The sequence below is a fragment of the Acanthochromis polyacanthus genome, chromosome 12 (assembly GCF_021347895.1).
Source record: "Acanthochromis polyacanthus isolate Apoly-LR-REF ecotype Palm Island chromosome 12, KAUST_Apoly_ChrSc, whole genome shotgun sequence".
NCBI classification, from domain to species: domain Eukaryota; kingdom Metazoa; phylum Chordata; class Actinopteri; family Pomacentridae; genus Acanthochromis; species Acanthochromis polyacanthus.
In genome coordinates this window covers 4319789-4342079 of record NC_067124.1, presented here as the reverse complement: position 1 = coordinate 4342079, position 22291 = coordinate 4319789, and the positions used below count along the sequence as shown (strand labels likewise).

Genomic DNA, 22291 nt, shown 5'->3' with positions numbered 1-22291 from the left:
GTAACTGAAATGCAAGGTAATAACATAAACTGGGGTTAACTCATCATACTTGGACTAGAAACCACACTATCTCAGTAGCTTCAGTTCTTCTTACTATTAAATTTAACTATTGTAAGCATTCAAGCTTTTAGTTAAATGATAAATCACTGTAATACCCCTTTATAAGCTTTTAACAGTTCTAGTAGGAGTCAGGAAAAACGTAATTAATGCTTTAACATATATTTCCCCTTTTATGTAATGTTAAGGCTGGTAAAATTGGATTTCTTGTGTCTTTGAGCATCAGCTTGTTACGACTCTTTATTTTATCCATGAGACTTTTACCCAGAGTGAAAACCTTTTATGGACCTTTTCTGTGCCATCTTCTTCTCCTTTATTTACATTTGCATTGCCTGTATTGGAGTAAAACCACAGAACATTTCGCTTTTACAAGTGAACATGCATAATTTCATTCTGCTTTCACAAATCTGGATCTAAAACTTTGACTGTTCTTATTTCTGCATGACTAATGGTTGCAATAGTGGCTCCACCAACTGACCACTGCTAATTATATAGTTATTCATTGATAAATTGATAAGCTAACTTATCAACAACAACGAGGTTAAGGACGGCTGAACCGCTATAGGCTACTGCAGTAGCTGTCTTAATCTTGATATCTGTCTCAGTTAGAAATGCCGGTGTGAATTAGTGTCTATGGGCTTCTGTTGTGGCCTACAGTTGGCACAAAACCCTTCTCCTGTCACAGTAGTTCTTGGTCTGTCAGTCTGTTCGATATTTTCCGTGAAATTCATTTATTTCATTGGCTCATGGGACTTCAGCGCCCCGCCGCTGCCAGCCTGCTATAGGCTCTCCTTCCTGTCTGTCACTTCCAGTCTTTCACTTTTCTATCGCGCTACAGCGTCTTCACCGGTCAGGTTGCTCTTTTCTCATTGGTCGCTCTGTCCGTCCGTCAGGCGCGCTCTGCCCTGAGATTGGGTATCTGCCGGTGCCGTGTCCCTCTTGGCTGTACCTGTCTCGCTGTGAGAGGCTGACAGCTCTTCCTGCTCCCCGCGCTGCTCCCGCCCCCTTCATCCAGCTCCAAGGAAGGAAGGAGGAACTGCTCGAGCCGCGTGTGTCACTTCCAGCGTGCTGCAAAAACCGCACTGCTATGTGATTCCTCGGAAATATTTAGCTGCCTCTGCGCTCAGTGGGACGTAAGGTTAGAAAGTTTGGAATCGCAGCCGGTGTTTTGGGGGGCGCGGGGTGCATAAGGACGGTGGCGCAAGTGGTTTCGGAAGTGGAGCGTGGCAGAGAAAAGGAAGAAAGAGAAGGCTTTTCTTTCCCGTGTGATACCAGATAGCTCGCTTCGCCTGCTTGCCACGACGGGACTGACGTAGAATATGGCGGAGCATCACCCGGTTTCCGACAACAAACACAAATCCTCCCTGAACTCGGGAACGTCGTACTCCGGGAACGGGCGCAGCAGCACGGCGGTGGCGGAGAGAGGGAGCAGCGCCGGAGCGGGAGGAGGAGGAGGAGGTCTGTCCGGCGGCCTGTCGCAGCCGGCCGGGTGGCAGTCTCTGCTGTCTTTCACCATCCTGTTCCTGGCCTGGCTGGCCGGTTTCAGCTCCAGGCTCTTCGCTGTTATTCGCTTCGAGAGCATCATTCACGAGTTTGACCCCTGGTAAGTTTGTTTCCCCGCACACCCAGCTGCTGGAGGCTGTTTGTCAGGGCAGGGAGCTACCGACGGACAGAGCTGCGGCTGCGCTGTCAGGAAGTTTCTTTAAAAGCAGATCAAGTGAACGCTTTATTGTCACGCGCCCAGATTCAGAAAAACGACGTCCTTTCCTCGCGGCACCGATAACTTAAAGCTCGACCAACACTAGAGATACACACTGAGTAAAGCTTAAATGTACTTATTGGGATTAATTATTAGACTTGAGCCGCCAGTCAGTCATATTAGACGGAGTTATGTCCTTTTACAAGGCTTCCAAATGTACGTTTTTCTGTATCCTCACGTAAAACTGGTCCGCATTCAGCCATGTGACGCCTGCGTATGCATTGTAGTCCATAATAAAGTGCAATATTGGAACTGAATGTGAAGGAGGACGGGGAGGAGGAGGGGCAGGTCTCAGCAGAGTAAATGAGGACAATGGTGACAGCTTCATCTGACGCGGGTTGAACCCGGAAAGAAGCAGCGGGTAGCTGACCGAAGTCCTTCTGACACAGATATCTCCTCTGTGTATATACAAATCTCCTCTGCTCGGATTTATTTGTGCCTTTGCAGCGACCCTAGCACTGATTACATTGTCTAATATCGTTTGTGTGCCAGCAGTGTGCCACATGCACGTTTCAGTAGGAGCATATTTTGGGACTTTTGCTGTGAGCAAATAGCACCTCATCCTACACATTATTCTTACAAAGTTTGGAATTGCATTTGCATAGTGTCCCTCTGGGATCTCCACTGCAGTTGCTTGTCCTTTTAAATTGAAACGTGCACCTGACTCTGCATAATGCTATTCATATTTAGGTGGCTTTGAACATTTCATTTAGCCCAAGCAATAGGAGCATTTCCATCTGACTTATCTCAGATGCTTTGGCAGGGTAATGGTACATGCTGATTTTACTTCAGGTGTGAAAAAGGCTTCCTCACACTATCCCAGACATTAGTGCAGCCAGGCAGCAGCTAACAGTTGGACAGTGAGGTTGGCAGACTTTGCTGCAAGATTATGTGTGAGGAGGCCAACATTTTGTACCGTTTCATGTTCACATTACCTTCCAATACACATGTTTTTTCAAAGCTTGCCCCAGACATAGTGAAGTACCTCAGGCTGGACAGACAAGCACTCTGCCTAACCATCCCTATCAAACTTCAGTGTGGCTAGTGCCAGAAAATGTCCAAGGTTTTTATGTGTACTCCAAGGGACTGTTGCCTGGCCCAAGCCTGCATTGCATCACTGGAAGCATTTAATGATTATTCTGAGACCAGCGGTGTGGATTAAACTGCCAGCTTCATGTCTGTCTGCTGAATGAAAGAGGGGGCTTGAAAGCTTTGGCTGGGTGAGAATCCTTCAGTTTCTGTGTGTCGCTGTCTTAAAGCCTAACATTGCATGACATAGAGTGAAATTTATTCATACACTGCTTCATTGTTCTATCAATCTCCCTTTGCTATCAGTCTGGCAGCATTATGTAAACTAGATATTTGGATGGATGAGGAAGCTTGTGAGATGCTGTGCGTGCATGTCAGTGTTTCTCCTGCAGGTCGTAGTTAGAGGATAGAATATGTTTAAGGTCAGTTAATATTTGTGTCACACCTAGCTAATGTCAAAAAAAAAAAAATCTGTCATACACTTTTAATTTGAATTGGAGTGAAGCGCATTTTTTTCAATGATTGTGATAATAATAACCAGTTTTTATAATTACTCCATTAAGTTTGATGTGCCTCACCTCGTGTTGAAAAGGGAAACCCCGTTTTGTTTGTGGTATTGTGAGCACATGCGTTGGTGAAGGGGAAGTAGTCTGTCTTTGCATTAAGTGAATGTACCATATTCAAGAGTTTGAATCAACTGACTTGTCATCAAATTGTTGAAACATTAAATGTTTGAAAGAAGTTAGATTTTTCTGAGGTCATACTGAAGAAGCCTCGAGGTTGTCAAGCATTCAGGAGATTAAAAACGAGGCATTTCTGATGACTGTTTGATGGCAATTACCTCATACACATCTCCACAATCTCACTGCAAGGTTGCTGTCATTCTGAAGCTTATCTTTGAAAGAAGATCGCAGGAGAGCTAACAGTCGTATCAATCCTCCGCTACGCTGTTTGTTCCGTCTATCCCTGTCTTTTCCTCGCTCACACCCTCTCTGATGTGTCTCTTTGAAGTGGGTAGTTAATAGTCCTTTTCCTTCAGAAGTCCTACATCGAGCTATTAGATCTGACAGCAAAGCGGGTCAGGACTGGTGTTAGGCAGCCGGCCCATAGATGACTACTTATGCTTTGGATATGGGTTGTGTTAATCATGCACAGTGCAGCATCAGAAAAAAAAAACCCCAGCTTTATTAGTACTTATGTGTCTGTCTGATGCACTAAAGGTTGCTTGCTAGTGAACTGGACCTCCCTCAGAGCAAGGTCTGGCAAGGAGACTGCATCTGATCCGCTGTCATCTTTTTTCCTCTATACTCCACCTGCATGAGAAAGGGCTCGTAGGTAATTTAGGTGCAATCAGTGTCATTTGGTGTTCAGTGACAAATGACATGTCGGTTATCGATGCAGACATGAAGTAATTTAAATAGAGACCATTCGATCAAATCAGTCTTTTTTCATTTGGTTTTTGGAGCTTAATGTTGAATTACAAAGCTTTGATGTTACAGACCAAAGCGAGTAGTGAAACTGAATATTTAAATCTATCAGTACTGAAACCTAGTATCACATCTAGTCCGATTTGTAGCGTTGTTTCCAGATTCCTGGAGCGAATAGGCCTTGATTTGGAAGGAGAACACTGAGATTTAGATGAGATTTCCTTTTAGAATAAAGTTTTGGGACTTCTGCAGACTTTTGTCTTTGATGTTTTAAATGACAAATTACAGAAAAAATATATCAGTTGCAACTTACTAACAAAAATGCTGTAGATAACTTAAGCATATGTATGTTCACAAAGCTCCTGACTTCAATTGCAATTGGACAGCAAGAAATGTTCATCTTCCCAGTGTTCTAATCATTTCGGTTGTAGGATCCAAGTTGAATTTTCCCCCTCAGAATTCAGGGCAACAAGCGTGTGAAAAACGGTGGCATACCAAAGGTGATAGACAGTTCATATATTCTGCTGCTCGTCTCATTTCCAAGTCGAAGGTACATGTTGTGAACGTTAAGTAGGCTGTCACTCATAACTGTAGTATGTCTGCATTCTTAGTTAACAAAAGATGAAGATTGCAGCTGAATCCTTTGTGTGCGGTAGTTATTAGCCATGCTAGAGGCAAGGCCCTAATGTCAGTCAGACTGAAAGATCTCTGCAGACGTGGGATGGATTGCTATGAAAACGACTATAGACTTTTATTGTCTTCAGAGGATGAAGCCTGTTTATTTGCTTGATCCTTTAGGGTTTCCTCTAGAGCCATCATGAGGTGGGAGTGCAATTTTAAGAGAACTGTTTCTTTTACTGCTGAATAGATTGTAAAAAAAATATTGACTAACATTCATGTTGCTCACAGGATGACTTGTAAAAATTCTGGTGATCACTTTTCATCTAGTGCCATCTAGTGGGGTTTAATTTACAGGAGGGCCAGCAAACTTGCTGAAAAACACAAGGTAATTGGGATGTGCGGTCATAAATGATCCCACACAGGTGTTCTGGATGGGATTAAAATCGGTGACCAGTGCTACTAATGTTAATTTTGCCTCCTATCCCATAGAGAAATTAATCCAGACTGAATGAGCCTCTAGCTTTTTTTAATTTAAATTTGAAAATATTGGAAGTTTAAACAGGTTTAACTGAATAAACAGATTGCTTAATTCAGACGATTGTATTAACACCTAACTCATGTACGTCTGGGCAGTATATCTGGAAAAATGCATGTTTAAATTAAAATAATATTGATTATTTAAATGGCCATTTTTTGACAAAGACTGGGAGAAAATAGTCATGAATGTTTGAATATAACGACCTCTTCAGCCTATTCATCAACAAATACAGGTCACAATTTTAATGTTAACACTGAAAATTGTGCATTAATATATATATTTACGCATACAAATAGAGACAAAGGAAAAATCTGGCTTGGATACACATTAAGTAAGGAAAGTAAGCAAAACTTGAAGGTTTAAGCTGTCACACCATGCTGAGGTTCAGGTTCTAAGTGGGAGACCAGGACCAGATATCACCGGACAGTAACGCTGCTCCAGCCTCGTTGTGCACCCCAACATCAAGCTTTCTGTTGTCTATCAATAGTAGATCTCACTATTGTTAATTGCCCAGACACTAGTATCAAAAACGTTCTTCACCCAGTGCTACTTGTATCACTAGCTGAGTTTGGGAGTGACTTAAGATTTGAAGATAAATATCCATGTTTGATGCCAGTAAAATTAATTGAGAAGGACCTTATTATCCCTAGATGAAAAGCAAACGCAGTGAGATTACAGTGGATTCAGCCTCATAAGTATACTCTTCCCTTTGTCCTTATATCTGCAAATGAAAGATAATGTAGTTGATGATGTGCGTGCTGGTGCCGTGGCCGGGCTGCAGAAAGGGTTATCAGTTGCGAAACATTACAAGGCACTGTGAGAATGAGAGCAAGAGGTTTTGTGTTCTGTAATGAACAGGTATTAGACACAGACGGTGTTGCTGTTGTACATCAGTCTGAAAAGATCTATCTCTGTATTTTTCTGAGAGGAAAAGGTGCTTTTGAAGGTTTAAAATGAAAAGAGAGGCAGGCTGGGGAGGAGAAATAAAGTGTCTACTTGAAACAGAATAGAAAAGCAGATCCTACATTCAGCCCTGTTGGCTTCATTTACACTGGCTGCCTCTTCATATCTGCTTCCTTTCTCTCTTGTTTCTTCTTAATCATTTTATCTCTTCACTGCTGTGGAGGTCAAGTGGTGGCATAAGTTAGATTCCTTTATTTTCTTTTATTTCCAAGTGTAGGTAATGGTTAAAAAAAGCACCTTTGCGTCAAACATTCTATAACACAAAAATTATACGCGAATCAGCAAGACCATGTTTGGATTTGGGGCGATGATTCATGAGAGCAAGTTCAGCACCGGCGTCTCCTACTAAATGCCTTCAGCGGTGTGTTCTGCTTGGTCACAGGGTCATGACAGTTTGTGCCTCTGCTCAGCTGTGTTGACAGACTGAACTGTTCTACCTGACACCTGATTCTTTAGTCGCAGTGACTCTGCCAAGCACTCGCACTTTCACTGGGCAGGGGAGCAAATGTAGTGTCCTGCTGGCTGCTAGTAACAGGCAAGTAGATGAAGGGCTAGATTCACTGCCTGGTTCACACACCAGCAGGCTGACACTCAGACTTTCTAGGTGGCTCCGACCTTGTGCAGGTTGGACTTTGCTCCACTCTTGGGGCACATATTTATTTGCTGGCAAATTGTTGCCAGTAAATAAGGCTGTTTAACGCTGTGATTTTGAGTTTTTGTTTTTGGTCTTACACAGAATGTAGAATATGATTCAGTTGTGAGCAGCAGCACAACAATTAATTGTACCTTTATGAAGCGTATAGTGTTCAGTTGTTGACACCAGGGCTGGGCCAGTTGCTGCATTACTGCAGTAATACGATGCCTACCACAGAGATGAGCTCATTATTGTCATCACAGCTACTACTTCCAGTAATTGTTGTTCTCAGTCTTTACCATTTCACGGGAACATTGTGGATTGAAATAAAATATTAAAATGATAGGTTATTATAGTGTGAATTGCAGCAGTTTGTGAGCGTGTTCAAAAGAAAACAACGCTGAGGGAAAGTAACAATTAAATTACTACCCTAGCTGTCAGACTTTATCAGAAAGAAGTGGACTCAAATTTGTTAAATTTTGCAGTTTCACTTACTGATTGTTGAACCTTGGATTCAGGTGGATCAGCTCTTTACTGTTGCGGAGCTGCTGAGGGAGTCATGGGAGTTCGACAGTGCACGTGTTTTGTGGATCTGGAGACGGCCTACGACCGTGTCCCCGAGGGGCTCTGTGGGAGGTACTGCGGGAGTATGGGGCACCAGGCTCGCTGATATGAGCTGTTCAGTCCCTGTACAACCAAAGTGAAAGCTGTGTCCACATACTCGGAACAAATTCAGACACGTTTCCAGTGGGTGTTGGACTCCGCAAGGGCTGTCCCTTGTCTCCAGTCCTGTTCGTGGTGTTCATGGGGAGGATCTCAAGGCGCAGCAGGGGTGAGGAGAGTGTCTGGTTAGGGGGCCTCAGGATCACATCTCTGCTTTTTGCAGATGATGTCGTTCTGTTGGCTTCCTCACCTCATGACCATTAGCATGCACTGGAGCAGTTTGCAGCTGAGTGTGAAGCGGCGGGGATGTGGATCAGGACCTCCAAGTCCGAGACCATGATTCTCTGCCGGAAACCGGAATTCAAGTATCTCGGGATCTTGTTCACGAGTGATGGGAAAATGGAGCGAGAGATGGACGGGCGGATCGGTGCAGCGTCAGCAGTAATGCGGGCGTTGTACCGAACTGTCGTGGTGAAGAGAGAGCAGAGCTGTAAGGCGAAGCTCTCAATTTACCAGTCCATCTACGTTCCAGCCCTCACCTATGGTCATGAGCTCTGGGTAGTGACCGAAAGAACAAGATCATGGATACAAGCGGCTGAAATGAGCTTCCTCCACAGGGTGTCTGGGCTCAGCCTTGGAGATAGGGTGAGGAGCTCAGACATCCAGAAGGAGCTTGGAGTAGAGCCGCTGCTCCTTCTGGAATGACCTGCTTCGCCTTCTGCCGCCACGACCCGGCCCCGGATAACTGGTAGAAAATGGATAGATGGATGGACTGACTGATAAGTTGTATTCTATTACATATCTCTAATATTTTCCCACTTTCAGTAAAATGAGATGCACTTCACTGTAGAGCCTGGCAGCAAAGATCAGTAGTTGTTTTACACTGCACATTTAATACTAATAGTGAGTACGGAGACATACGCCATGGTGTTGCATTTACTCCTTAGCAAGGAAATAGCAACAGTGTTTTCAAGTAAACATGGAAAAGGTCAACACCTTCTGTTTCACATACTGACTGTTGATACTGGTAAACTGGTATTAACTGTTAAAATGTTAAAAATGTGTCAAATAAGAATAGACTCATTTGACTTCATATAATATATAAATTACAAACCTTTTTCTTATAAAGTATTACTGCTCATTTATATTTCAACACCATTCAGTGATCTGTCTCTACCCCGTTAACAACTAAATATTTCTGTTGTAAATATCTACTGTGGATCAGTTAATTACCTTGGTGTGAAATGTGGCCCAGTGTTCACCCCGTGTTTGGTTCCATTGTTTTGGCTGTGCTATTTGACTCATGACAAGAGATATCGGGAAAGTGTAAAAACAATGTACAGTAGCAAAGAAAGGCTGTTGTGGGATAGAGTAGCAAGATAACAACGTACATTGGCTGGTAGTCAGTGATTAAAGAGCAGCATGTTTGTACTAAACTAAAGCAGACACTCGTCCTTTCAATACATCGTCAAATTAGCTGTTTCTTTCAGCATCACCACCCTCTTTGCATAATCAAACAACTGCAACTATGTCATAATTCAGCTGCAGTGTCACATCACCATTGGAGTGTATGGATGAGCTGGCAAAGAACAACAGGAGGGCATGAATATCAGAGGAATGTCATTAATATTTTCAACCTTTTAAGTCCAATTCTGTCACAGTAATGTGTTTTCCACCAGGAAATCCTCACCACCATGAACATGTGGAAGATCCCCTTTATTCAGCTTATGTAATTCCAGCTCTGCTCTGTCCTTATGCAACAATCAAATAGGGATGAGTCATTTTAAGCTATCATTCAGATGTGAGAGTGGCATAGTCTGACACTACTGTAATTATAACAGTGTGACCACACTACTTCAATCGTATACATTTATTTTAAAAGAGGAAGAAGACCATAAAGGTTTCCCTCCATTTTTAGCTAGGTCACGTATTTCACTGGCCTCTATAAGGTTGTCAATGATTACATTTTAGGCTAAGCATGGAGCCAATAAAGCCAAAGACCAGTTTGTTGGAAAATGTGTTGAAGTTGACAAATTGTTAAAACTGTAAAATTGCACTGAGAGAAAGTACATAACGCAGTCTATCAGACTGTGTGTCGGTGTGTGAGTGATCATTGGACTATATATACGGTGGTCTGGCTGCTGCTGGAGCTCTGAACTGCACGCTGTCATACTCTGTAGCCTGACAGTTCCTCTTCCACCATCGCTTTTTGAGCTGTGACTCTTGCCGTTGCTGATACTTTCTTCCTCTGTGAAATCTGTGTGTGTGTGTGTGTGTGTGTGTGTGTGTGTGTGTGTGTGTGTGTGTGTGTGGCAGAAGAACATTTGCAAGTGAGACTGTGATGTGCTGTGGCACATCTGTAGAGGATATTAACCCGAGAGCTAGATTTCTTTGTTCCAAAATACCAGTACCATAAAAGCGTACTGACAGATGATGATGATGAAACAGCTGTGCAACAAACCCTCATGTTCTTGTCAGACATCTACACATCATGTCTTCTGTTTTTTGCTGTTTGTTGTCTGTTCGGGCCTTTTGGTTTATGTGGAGTGAGTCATCCTCCATAAGTCGATTTTGTTTAGTTTCAAATGTTTGCATGGCAGATCAGGTGAGGGAACTTTTTTGGTCAATTTTTTGAGCAAGCTGGCACATATGTATATTTTAAGATAAACTTATTCCTTTTTTTGTCTGACCAACCCTCTATAACCCTCAAATGGCATTAAAGTTGCATTTATGTTTCAGCAGCAAATTCATACAATTAAGAAGCTGGCAGCAAATTACCATTTTTTATTTTGGATAAATACCTTGAAAATGTATCCATTTAACTAAAAAAGAGAAAATATATTAGAGGGGCTTTGTTGCTTACTGGTTACGGCAGCATGTCACAGCAAAAATGCTCGTTCAAATGTGGAAAATTTTGCATCATCTCATACTTCTTTCTTTTTGACTACATTCTGTCTGATGTGAAAAGCTGAAACTGCCAAAAATAATAAGTTGTAATTATTAACTTTTAGTTGCAAGCCTTATTTGTTGATCTGTGTTTGCTGTAATTTTTCATTGTTAGAGCAGTTCCAAGGCAAGGTGCTTGATTAATATGGTGCAACGAATTATTAAATAACTACACAAACATACAAAGTATCTTGAGTAGGGGTGCAATGAATAATCAACCTAGGTGACTACCATCGATGACTAAATTAGCTGCAAACAACTTGAATTGCCTCGTAGTTGGGTGACGTTATTGTGTTTTTTGCACACTCTCAGAATACTCTGACGTTAAGGAATTACAGCTTACTGGAGTGAAATGTGTCATGAGCTGGTGTGAGTTGATGTCTGTTATTATATTGAAAGGCTACCTTCTCAAAGTCTAGGGTCACACAAAGTTCACTGGTAATGACAGCACAGGACAACTGGAGCAATACTTGAACCAAAATTAGCAACTGAGCCTTAGCATCAGGGAAGATGTTTTTTTTTTTAAAGCTGCAGTTACAGTGGTGTTAGTACTGTGACCGCAACTTAACCAGTTCATTCCATGAAACATATTAGCCTGGTAGCACCTTGCTTTCATTAGTAACTGGGAAAAAAAAGTCTAGTTTGTATTTCTTTAAACCATTAATAGTTGTCGTGGCTGGAGCTAAGCAAAAATGGCAGATTTGGTGATTTCCACAAAATATTCCATCCATCCATCCATTATCTATGCACCTCTTAATCCTCATTAGAGTGACGGGGGGCTGGAGTCTATTCCAGCTGGGTTGACTTTCTGCATGATCCAAATTCTCTGCAAAACTCGAAATCTTCAGTAGGTAGTTTGCCTTTTCTCATAGTGAAATAAACAGTAACATGCGGATAGGAATTGGAGGACGAAGCCACCTGAAATGAACAGCCAGTGGTAGACTCATACCAGTATCCTACGTCTGACAGTGGTGCATCTTGGTTGCTCGGCTTCACGAAATCAAGAACAGCATTCCAGCCTCTGATTGACGGAGTGCATCCAGTAGGGTGTTACAGCAGTAGCTCATATGATGATATACCGGCCACTCTACCCACTGAGCCATGCCGCCCCCCTCTTGTATGATGAAGTTCGTGTTAGAGCATTAATGGACATCTGTTCCAGCTAAGCAGCTGTTTCCAACAGTGAACACGCAGGTCGATCAGGCATGAAGATGAGTTTGATATCAAACCACCTTGAAGAGAATAAAAACATAACAGATTTTTAACTGTGGAAGACTGCAACTCATTTGCTGTTTTTAATACTTGGGATTTTGGATTGTTGAATGTCCATCTATCATCTATACACTGCTTAATCCTCCTTAGGTTGGAGCTCATCCCTTATAGGTGTCAGTGCTAACCATGCTATGCAGCCCCCAATTGCTGAATAGCAGTCCTACATTTTTGCAACCTGTGTTTATTTGTTCATAAAATTGCTTATATAACTTTACAGTTAACATTAATTGTCAGAGGCTAAAGTTTTTTGTTAAATACAAGAACATCCATTATATTTTATTGCGTTCGTTGTCGATAAATGATTAACATGACTGCATATTGGTCAAGGGAATTGTTTAAAATGTGCATGCCTGATTGGTGGTGCTGTCTTTCAGCTGAGGCTGTTGTAATGTTTATGGGCTGTTAACTTTTTTCCTTGATTTCCAATGTAGTCAAAATCTACCAGTTAAACAGTTGGCATTGGATACTGGAAAAAGGCATACACAAGTTGCCTTTCATCCAGGGTTGCACATACACACAGAACATCCTTTATTACAAACGGTTGCTTTTATTTTTATGTAAATATCTATCCTGAACTCAACCCTGCCCAAAGTGAATTATACATCATTATTAAAAGCAGTGCCTGGTATGGGTTTAATCTGCTACTGGTAAGAATAGGTGTTAACACTATTCTATGAAATACTAATCAGTGTTTCCCCTGGGTTGAAATGGCTGTGAACTGAAAGTTGTTGACGGGGGTGGGGTGGGGGGGTGTTATATATACTATTGGGTCGTCGCAGCCGCGTACCCCCCCGCAGACAGTCTTGTCGGTCCGGCGGGTTTTGCACTGCACTTTTTTTTTTTTTTTTTTTTTTGCCGCGGACCAGTGAGGCGGCAATGTCGGCAGAATTTTAATGAGGCGGTGGCCTATACCGACGAGGCGGGCCGCCTCGCTGGTTATATGGGAGGGGAAACACTGCTAATAAGGACATTGTTATACATTTCATTTATTTGTGCTATGCAAGTTTTTAATCAGACAACTAATGATGTTCGGAATTAGTAAAAGTACTTTTAAAAACATGTTGCCACAATAAAAATGCAGAGCAGGTCTACATTAAACGATAAAAAAATGGACATTAATAAAAATAATTTCACGATTGTGCATTTTTTACTGCATTTCCAAGACCAGCCTTACATTACTTTTATGCAGTCAAGTAGTAAGTGCACGTCTTGCTACTTTGTATCACCTCATTTTTTTGCTTCTTTCTTGTTCAGTGAAAAATTTCATTTCTGTTTGGCTTGAAGAAGTCGGGCTGAATTACTGCGATCTGAAGAGACAGGATTTGTATCCTGCTTCGTTAATTTCAGCACTGATATTGTTTGCATATGGAGGAATTGCCAAAAAAAAACCAACAGCTTCTGTGCATGCCTCGTCACATGTGGAAAGAACAAAAGACTAACGGTAGTACTTTCAACGCTTTCCTGGCAGCGCACCAAGCCAACGAGTTTAAGTTGAACAGTGGTGGGTGTCAGCAAAGGGAGAAGAATCCATGTGGATAAGACTCTTCGCTGTTTGAAAATCTTCAGATTGCCTTGTAAACTCACCATGCAGCGTGGTAACGTGAATGTGTACCTTTTTGTTGAGGTGATCAGCAGATAGCCACATGCCAGCATTTCAGTGTTGCAACCATTTGAGTGAAAAAAAACTGCAACTTTGACATGAAAATAAGTTCTACATTTCATATGCTTTTGCCTTGTAATTTTGAAATGAGTTCATCAGTGCAGTCACATCAACAGCAAATGCAACATCTGCCATCTAGTCGGCATCTGAGAGCTCTGGGATATTCTTGTCTAACCTCTCAACAAACTCCCAAGTCTCTGCTCTCAGTTTCCTGTAATCTTAAAAGTAATTTGCCCACGCTGAGACATCTGATAGAAATGTCAAAAAGTGCTAAAAATTCTATGTAATTTAGTGCTCCTGCTCTGTTTAACAGTAGCAAACGTAGTTTTCAGCACCGACTTGCACAACATCTCCGAATGTATAATACATTGAAAAATGCCAATTTCTTTTGTTTCCCCTGAATTAATTTCAATCACTTTGTCTTGCATCTGCCTCAAAAGACCAATTTTCTCCCTGTCAGATTTGTGCACCCTTTGGCTATAACACCTGCTAACATGTGCCATATCAGTCCCAGCTTGAACATGCACACATTTACTTCTGTGGTGAGATTTCTCCCCACTGTTGTCCCTTTCACTGACTTCATTACTGCCTGTTCCTTGATTTTCTCACGTAAAGATGAGAAACGGAGCTGTATCTCTCTAGCTTTTGTCCAGGGTCAAAGAAAATAAGTTAAAATTGACCACTGTGTTTCCATTTGTAGCCCTGTATTTTCTCCCAATTTCCCCAATAGGGCTGTGCAATGTGTTGTTTCAGCATTTCTATTGCAGTGCATAGATGACCATTTAAATCAGCCCCACAAAGCTCTGAGTGATGAGTGAAAAATCAGATGTATATGCCATCAAAACCAAAAGACTGTTTCAGGAAACCTTTCTGATGCCATAACTTTTCACCTAGCAAATGACACATTACCAGGTGTTACTAAAAAAGGGTTGAAAAACATAATCTGGTCACTTGTCAACCACCATGCAACTATGCACCTATTTTTCTCAAGTTGCCTTTCCAGAGCATAATACAGAGGCAAGGCACAAGTCAAATATTCTTTAGCTTCAACAAACTTGAGGTTAAGTTGGACCACAGAGCCCAACTTCAGTCTTCATGTCCAAGTTATTTATAAGGACTTTGAACTAAGACGTTGCTGTTTACAAGCAGCATTTCTTCACAAATGATCATACCAGAGAAAATGTTGCAGCAAGACTGAGAAACAAGCTCAAAGAAATGGACAAATGCGGTGTAGATGGTGAATGCTGCCACTTTGAAGGCTGCATTCCTTTGACTGCATGATACCGGTGGTACATGCAATGTTTAGTAAGCAAGTTTTTCTTGACAGAGAAACTTTGTCAAATGCTTCTTTTTTTCCTGGACATATTAGCACTGCATGGTACTACAAATACTTTTTGATGTACTCCTGAGACAATGGTTTGCATCCTTTTGCAATTTTGTGGGATGTCACAAAGCTAGCCGCGACTGCTCCTTCCTTGGACGTGAATCGTGGTAAAGAGGCTTATTAGCTTTTGCACATTTGGATGTCCCTTGCCCACTCTGTATCAGTCATGTTATTGTATTTCTCTGCGTGTTTGGACACAAAATTGCAGGTCGTATTGTAATCCTTCAACCCAGTGATCTGTTCTCCTTAAACTAAGCTCACACCGTCACCTTTGATTTCAGTCAATAAGTATTTAGAGAAAGATGCTGAAAACATTCCTTACTAATGTTACTTTTTAAACATGAGTTTACATCTTAGAGAGCTAAGCACCTAGCTTGCAAACATCTACTTTCAAAATAAAAGCAATGCACATGTACGATGTCCAGTTATTTATCTCTGATTCCTGATTTCCCATTAACGTTGGCTATAGACCACATCTAGACTGAGATATATCAAATTGCTGTGTTTGAGGGTTTTTTAAGCCCATGGCAATCCTGCAGATAATTTAAACATGATGCTTAGAATTTGGTGAATGGCCAATTTTACAAGTTCTTCTTTTTTAAGTAATAGCATTTTTCTGCTTTGATTTCCATCCGTCTTTGAACCTCTACTTCTGGCAGCGTGCCTCCATCCTGCTAACACATTAGTATATGCAGTCTTTTCTAATCACATTATAGAGACGTTGCCTAGATGCATGGCTTTAGCTGTAAATTATGCAAACATCACCCACTAATTTAAAATACAGAGTGCCATATGCTGGATTTTTACTTGAGCCCACAGTACTTAGATTGGACTACATTTTATGCTCCCGTGATTTTCCTTCTGCAGTGGTTTGGAGGGAATCCTTTGGACGATTTGCATGAAGAGTTAAACAGCTTGTACAAAAAAGGAAAATGTTCAAACTATTAATTCTCTTTTTATTTCTGCTTTTATGGTTGCGACCTTTTGGTCTTTTTGATGTGAAATCCTTTGCCAGTAGCTCTGATTGTAGTTTTGTGTGTGAATGTTTACTGCGGAAATTAATTTCCTCAAGTCATCACCTAAATCATTATTACTGGGTCAGACTGTAACTTATAATCACGGGACTACAAAATAGGTAAAATGTTGAAAGATTTTTATCTCCAGTAGCATTTTGTCCCCATCAGATTACAGCTGAAGAAATACATTTGAAACCTGAATGAATTATACTGCAGAATTCCAGCTTTATAATTAATTCTGGAATATTCCGCTTGGGTAAACGATGAATGAGTCGTCTAGCAAGTCTTACTGAATATGTTCTCCACTTCGTTTTTTTTTTTTTTTAAGATAAATGTCAAGGTCTGTACTGGGGCGCATTCATATTTCTAGCTCCACTGCATTGAAATGGAGGCCCCACTCTTAACTTACCCATTGCCATGCTGAATCACATTACCAAAGCTCCATTGATGATGGCTTTTTCACATCACCCACACCCACTTAACTCACAGTGAACGCAGTCAGAGATGATTGAACTGTCTCTGATTAACTTTTCTTGAACCGAAAACTCAGAGTTCGAGGTTTGTTAGACCTGCTTTCTGAAACAGACCCCTCCTCATTCTACGTTTTTAGGTGTTAAAAATGTGAAGCGTCTCCTGCTGTGCTCCACTCTAATTCATTGCCTTCTCTCTCTGCTATGTCAGCTCCATCTACCATCCTTACATGTGTGGAAGAAATGCTGTGAAATGAATTGCTTTGCGTTGGTTACATGCAGGGGTGGGATAGGCCTTGTGACGGTGGGAGGTGCCACAATTTTATGGTTGGGTCATTTTTCTCAGTGACATGATATTAAAAACACATTAAAAAAACAGAAAGATCCAAACTCTAGGGTACTGGACCAAAATTTGATAGAAATGTCGACAATTCTTGCTGTCGCCTTACCTGTGTTGTATAATCCAGTCCCACGCAGGCTTTCTAACGTCAAAGGTTAATAATTTACTGAGGCAGACGACAGAACAAGTAGCACAGAAGCTACAGATTGATCAAGAGTCTTGAGTGATGTTTTGTGTAGAACTTGATGAGCAGTTTTCCTGCAAATGATTTGGTTCTTCAATGTCACATCAGTGGACTTTGTCTATCCATTTATAAGTGGTTGGTCCAGTCAGTGATTGCTTGCTCATGCCAATATCATGCCAGTCAGTTAAAATATCTTGAAAATGTGTTCTACAGTGGTTCACTTGTCAGTTTGCTTGGTTTCTCCAAAGCCGTGCTCCTGTTCATCAGGCTGCTTGTTGGCTGAACCCTTTGCTTGATTGGCTGCTTTGTTTGTTAAGACTTAACATGTTAGATTGATTTAAAGTGCGTTTTTACAGATAGTTATGAGATGCATTACTTTTTATGAAATGCATCTATCTCTTTGTCTGCTTTTGCCAGTCATCCTTTTCGCTGAAGTCACCTGTTTCCACTTTGTCAAACATCTGCTCATGCATCATCTCTCTTCCACCTTTTGTTTAGTAGCTGAAGGGAAGCTGACAAGATGCTGCCAGCTCCACACAGGCAGGCATTGAATCAGACTGCATGTCTGATTGATTTAGCTCCAAGCACTTTGAATGGCATCAGTTTAGAGTGAATGTGCTGCGCTTGCAGAATGTCCCATTACATTGAAAAGTAATCTGTCACCATTTCAGTCTTTTTGCTATCTGCTGGAATCAAATGAGTGCTGTTGGTCCTTCTGTGCATGAATAGTGGGGATTTGATGGGGTTAATTTGATGAGTACAGCAGTGCAGTCTGGCTGCTGCCCCCTATCCTCACTATCTTCTCCTTCGTCTTGATAAAGGAGTCCCCACTCTCCGTCTACTCATTCTATAAATACAGCAGAGATCTGTTCAGGTTGATTTTATTTCAGGATTTAAATGTCTTGAAATTCACATCAGGGCCAAACTGGGTTCTATTTATCAGATCAGTATCTGCAAAAGTAAAACCAATCTGAATCTGACCTTTTCTTAATTTAGCTTTACTTTGTTTTAACCACCTCAGCACACTAGCGTCGTTGCCCAGATTGGGAGTCTGGGTAAAGAAACTGTCTGCATATATTTATCTATCATTTGTACAAAGCAGTGTTCAGGTAGCAGCTTCCTCATTCTTAGTCATGCTGACCCTCCATGGTTAAAATGACAAATGGTGCTGGCGGCAGGTCATATCAGCTGTTGCTAATTAATTTTAATTTCACAAATAACTTGAAGGCAGGCCATAATTAAATTTGGCTGTTGTCTGGCTCACCACAGCCTGTGTCTGCATTCTGCCAAAAAATTGTTATGAAGGGAAAAACCTTGACTCCCTTCTACAATCGGAGGTTCAGCAGTGGAAAGGAACGTACTTACACTTGGGGTCAGCTTTATTTTTACTCAGAATTTCAAAGACAGAATTTTGAGCACAAGAGGTGGACCACGTCGCAGAAGGAGTCTCTCCTTTGGTCCTGCAGGCTTGCTGTCAAAGAAATCCTTTACAGGTCTTCAGTATTGCACATGCATACAGGTGCAAAGCTTGATAAATGGCTAAAAAAGCTGCTCTTCAAGAGAACTAGCCAGCAGGAATCCAGCTATTAGAGTGCAGGTAAATTTTGCTGTTTGTTCAGCAGGGCAGGAGGCTTATAAAGAGGAGTGCCTAAGTACATGGTCAACATAGTAAAGATAACAAATGTGAAAATAATATTTTTTTTCTGCAGTCGTGACACAGAGTGGTGATAGTAACCGCTAATCTTCATAACGTGGATTAAGTGTGTCTTTACTGGGTGATAATGAAATGTCCATGACAAAGGAGGTGAAGACGGCCAGTTAGACCGACTTGAAAGCTTTTAGTAGCCTCGTCAGAAAAACACGATAGCCAATTAGAGAGGTGAGGTAGCTATGAACAGTTCTGCAGCAACAAACCACTGATGATTTCCACTGCTGTGCTTCCTTTATGTTCTGCTCCATGGCTTAGATACACAGAATGGCATATTAAGAAGGGTGTCTACGGTACTAACTTTCTATTAAAGAACTGTTGTTAGCCAGATTAAATGTACAAACAATGCTAGAAATTGCAATTATCATAATGGCCTTGCCTTCTTTTCACAGCTGATTAATCTTTTAATGTGACAACAAACAGAGTCTCTGTGGCTGTCACTGATAAATATTTATCAGGATTACGCATTCCTTGTCCCAGTTTGATAGCTGACAAAAAAGACACAGGAGCTTGTTTGTGCTGTGTTACAAAACATTACAATTCACTGTGCAAGACAATAATGAAATTAATAAAAAATGTTCCTTAGTCTCTCCACTACACTCTAGGCTAGACTTTCCTCATTTTTCCTCCTGCATGCTTCTCCCTCCTTTTTCTCCTTGCCTTTCATAAATTTATCTATCCTGGACTTGGCCTTCTTCACTCCGCTGCTGTGGTTTTCCCTGCCATTCAGTTGCTGTTGGTTGCCAGTTAGATTAGCCCAGAGTTATTCTAGCTCAGCATTCCACTTTGATGCAAGCCAGCCAGTCCTTGCACTTTCTGTTTCACTCCCTTGTTATTCCTCTTTTCCACCATTTCTTGTCTTTCAGTCCCATGGCCTGTGTATTTCTTTGTGCTCCCTTTGTCTTTGTTGTTCGTTTTAACTCCCAGCAGAGCAACAAGCCATCACATGCTAGCCTAGTAGTGACATGAATGGCACAGTGAACATGCAAGAATGTTTGAGAACGAGCAGTGGCGTTTTCATGTTTTGCTCAGTAAAGAGATTAGAGGGATCTAGATAAGGAGATTGATCTGAGTTGCTGATTGGATGCCGCTGAATCCTGACTGGTGACTGCAGTAGAGTGACCTGCATTATGTCATGTCAGTTAGAAATGCTGCAGTGAATTCTCGTAATGAAATGTTAAAATAGTGGTACAGACATAGCTTTTTCATTAGGGTTTTCAGTGGAAATGTGTAGCTTTTTGGTGGGCCAACATAACAAGGCCACGTCCCCCACAAAGCTGAGCTGCTGTATGACTGTGAGCTATTATCTTCTTGCTCCAGTTACCTGGCAATTAAGTATTAACAGTCGGCATGCCTCACACAAACTCAGCAGTTTGACCACTGTTGTGAAAGAGTGCAAAAGGACAGTTGGTAACCATAGCAACAACATTTGAATAGGCCCTACCTTGTTTTTGATGTGGTAGACAACCCTTTCACAAACATAATAATACACTCAGCCTTTTGCTGCTATAGAATGGCCTCAACTCTGATGTTGGAAGTGTTAAGAAAGAAAACAAATCTGAACCTTTAAACCCACAAAAGTCCCAAAAGTGTTTTTGTGCTAGACTTCATGTGGTGTTGCCTTTTTAAAATCTTTTTCATATCAGGACAGACGGCACAGTTAAATATCCATTATCAGCTTCAAGTGATTATTCTGAAATCCTCATCACATTACATCATTCTGCGTTTGTGGAGGGGGAGCAGCGAATACATTTACCTGAATATTAATCAGTTTTTGGTATTAGTATACCTTTCCACCGGGAGTTTACCAGATTTTAAACACTTAAGTTATAGAGTGTATCATTTAGACCCCATTGAGTGGTGAGCTTTGTCAGGAGCTGGCTGTGAATTTCTCTTTCAGTCTGAAAGCCAAATGACAAATAGGACAGTCTTGCCCCAGAAACCAGACTCATGGAAACATATTGCCTCTTTCATCATGTGGTCAGCCACCCACCATAGATAGGCCCATGACCTCTAATTTAAGAAGCAACGCTTCAGGCCTCACAGTGACAGACCACAATTGCTCTAGTTATTTAAATGTGTTTGCATCATTTTTCACAGTCAAATTCAGCACGGCACCATCAACTTTAATGTTCTTCTGTGTTTCATAATGAGAGTCATGGTGGTTTTGCTTTGCGCTCTGATGATGGCAAGTCTGTCATACAGCAACCTCCAGTTAGTATCAATGACCTGCTTTTAATATGAGGATCTATGCAGCAGACATTTCTACTGCTATAGCTCTGTGTCATGTATTATTAGGAATTTGACCTTAGTCTGAGTAGAGGCAGAGTATAGGAGAGGCAGGATATAGGCCAAGGGAGGGAGAGTGTGTAAGCAGCCTGCTTATGCTGCAAGATTGTTGTGGTTTCAGCAGAAGGTAAAGACAAATAAATTATTCTCAAGGTAATGACCAGTCATATAAGGAATTCAGTATACAAGCACACCAAGACCAGCCAACTATTTCAAATATCTGTCAGTATTGGTCTATCTCCGACCAGCCACAGCATTATGACCACTGACAGGTGAAGGAATAGCATCGATCATCTTATTATAATGCAACGTTCTGCTGGGAAACCTTGAGTCCTGACATTCATGTGGATGTTTGGCATGTACCACCCACCTAAACATTGCAGCGTAAGAAACTCCCAACCTCCATGGCTACAGTCCTTGATGCCAGTTTCTACCCTCAGCAGGACAGTGCACCCTGACACACCACAAAACCTGCTCAGGATTGTCCCAGAAAACACAACAGAGATTAGGTGTTCACCGGGGTTCTACACTCGTCAGATCCAAATCTTATTCAGCATCTGTAGGTTTTACCCTGCAACCTACAGGACCCACAGAATTCACTGCCACCATCCTGGAAATCCCCAGAGGTCCTGTGTCCATAAACCACTGGGTCAGAGGATTTTTAGCAGCATAAAGGAGACCAACACAATATTAGGCAGGTGGTCATAATGATCTGATCGGTGTATATTGACATGTATGTTATGATGTAAGTTGATATAAAAGCCTTTAAAAAAATACAACCCAAAATATAATGCAGAAAAAGATGTTTGGCGTAATTTAGAAATGGTTTTATGTCTTATAGCACAGTAGGTCTTAGTCTGTTGCTTGTAATACTCTGAGCACTGTTCTTTCAGCAGCACATGCAGCAGATTGCATATTACTGAGCAGACTGGTGCAGCGTCCAGAGGTGTCATCATGGTCAGTGGCTAACTATTTTGTTAAATGCATTTGTACAGGCGATAGACATGTCATCAATCCTGTAAGAAAATGTTTTTATAGAGTGTTTGATAGTTTCACTTAAATGCCAGCAAACTCCAAGCATGAGTGTAACTTTTTATTTTTTTAACATTTGTGTTTCTGTAAGGTTAAAAAAAACCACAACATTAAAATTATTACCTGTGTTTCTTGATAAATAGTCTGAAGTGGTTAGATTCAAAATAAGGTGGTTACATCAAATTTAACCTTTTTTTCTACCCTGCATGTTAAATCATTACTCTGAACATAACCTGCTGCAGACCAGGTTGGCTCCATAGCATGTTACCGTGGCGATCTAGCCAGGTAACATGTGGCTA

The 22291-nt window shown here is 41.4% G+C and overlaps 1 protein-coding gene across 1 annotated transcript in view; it reads left to right on the top strand.

Moving 5' to 3' along the window:
* The first annotated feature begins 1050 nt into the window (after positions 1 to 1050).
* Positions 1051 to 22291, top strand: part of LOC110966517 (dolichyl-diphosphooligosaccharide--protein glycosyltransferase subunit STT3B-like) — a 75611-nt gene continuing 54370 nt past the window's right edge. The window contains 1 exon segment of the mRNA XM_051956414.1: positions 1051 to 1660. Within this exon segment, the coding sequence (XP_051812374.1) occupies positions 1377 to 1660 (284 nt within the window). The 5' untranslated portion in view covers positions 1051 to 1376.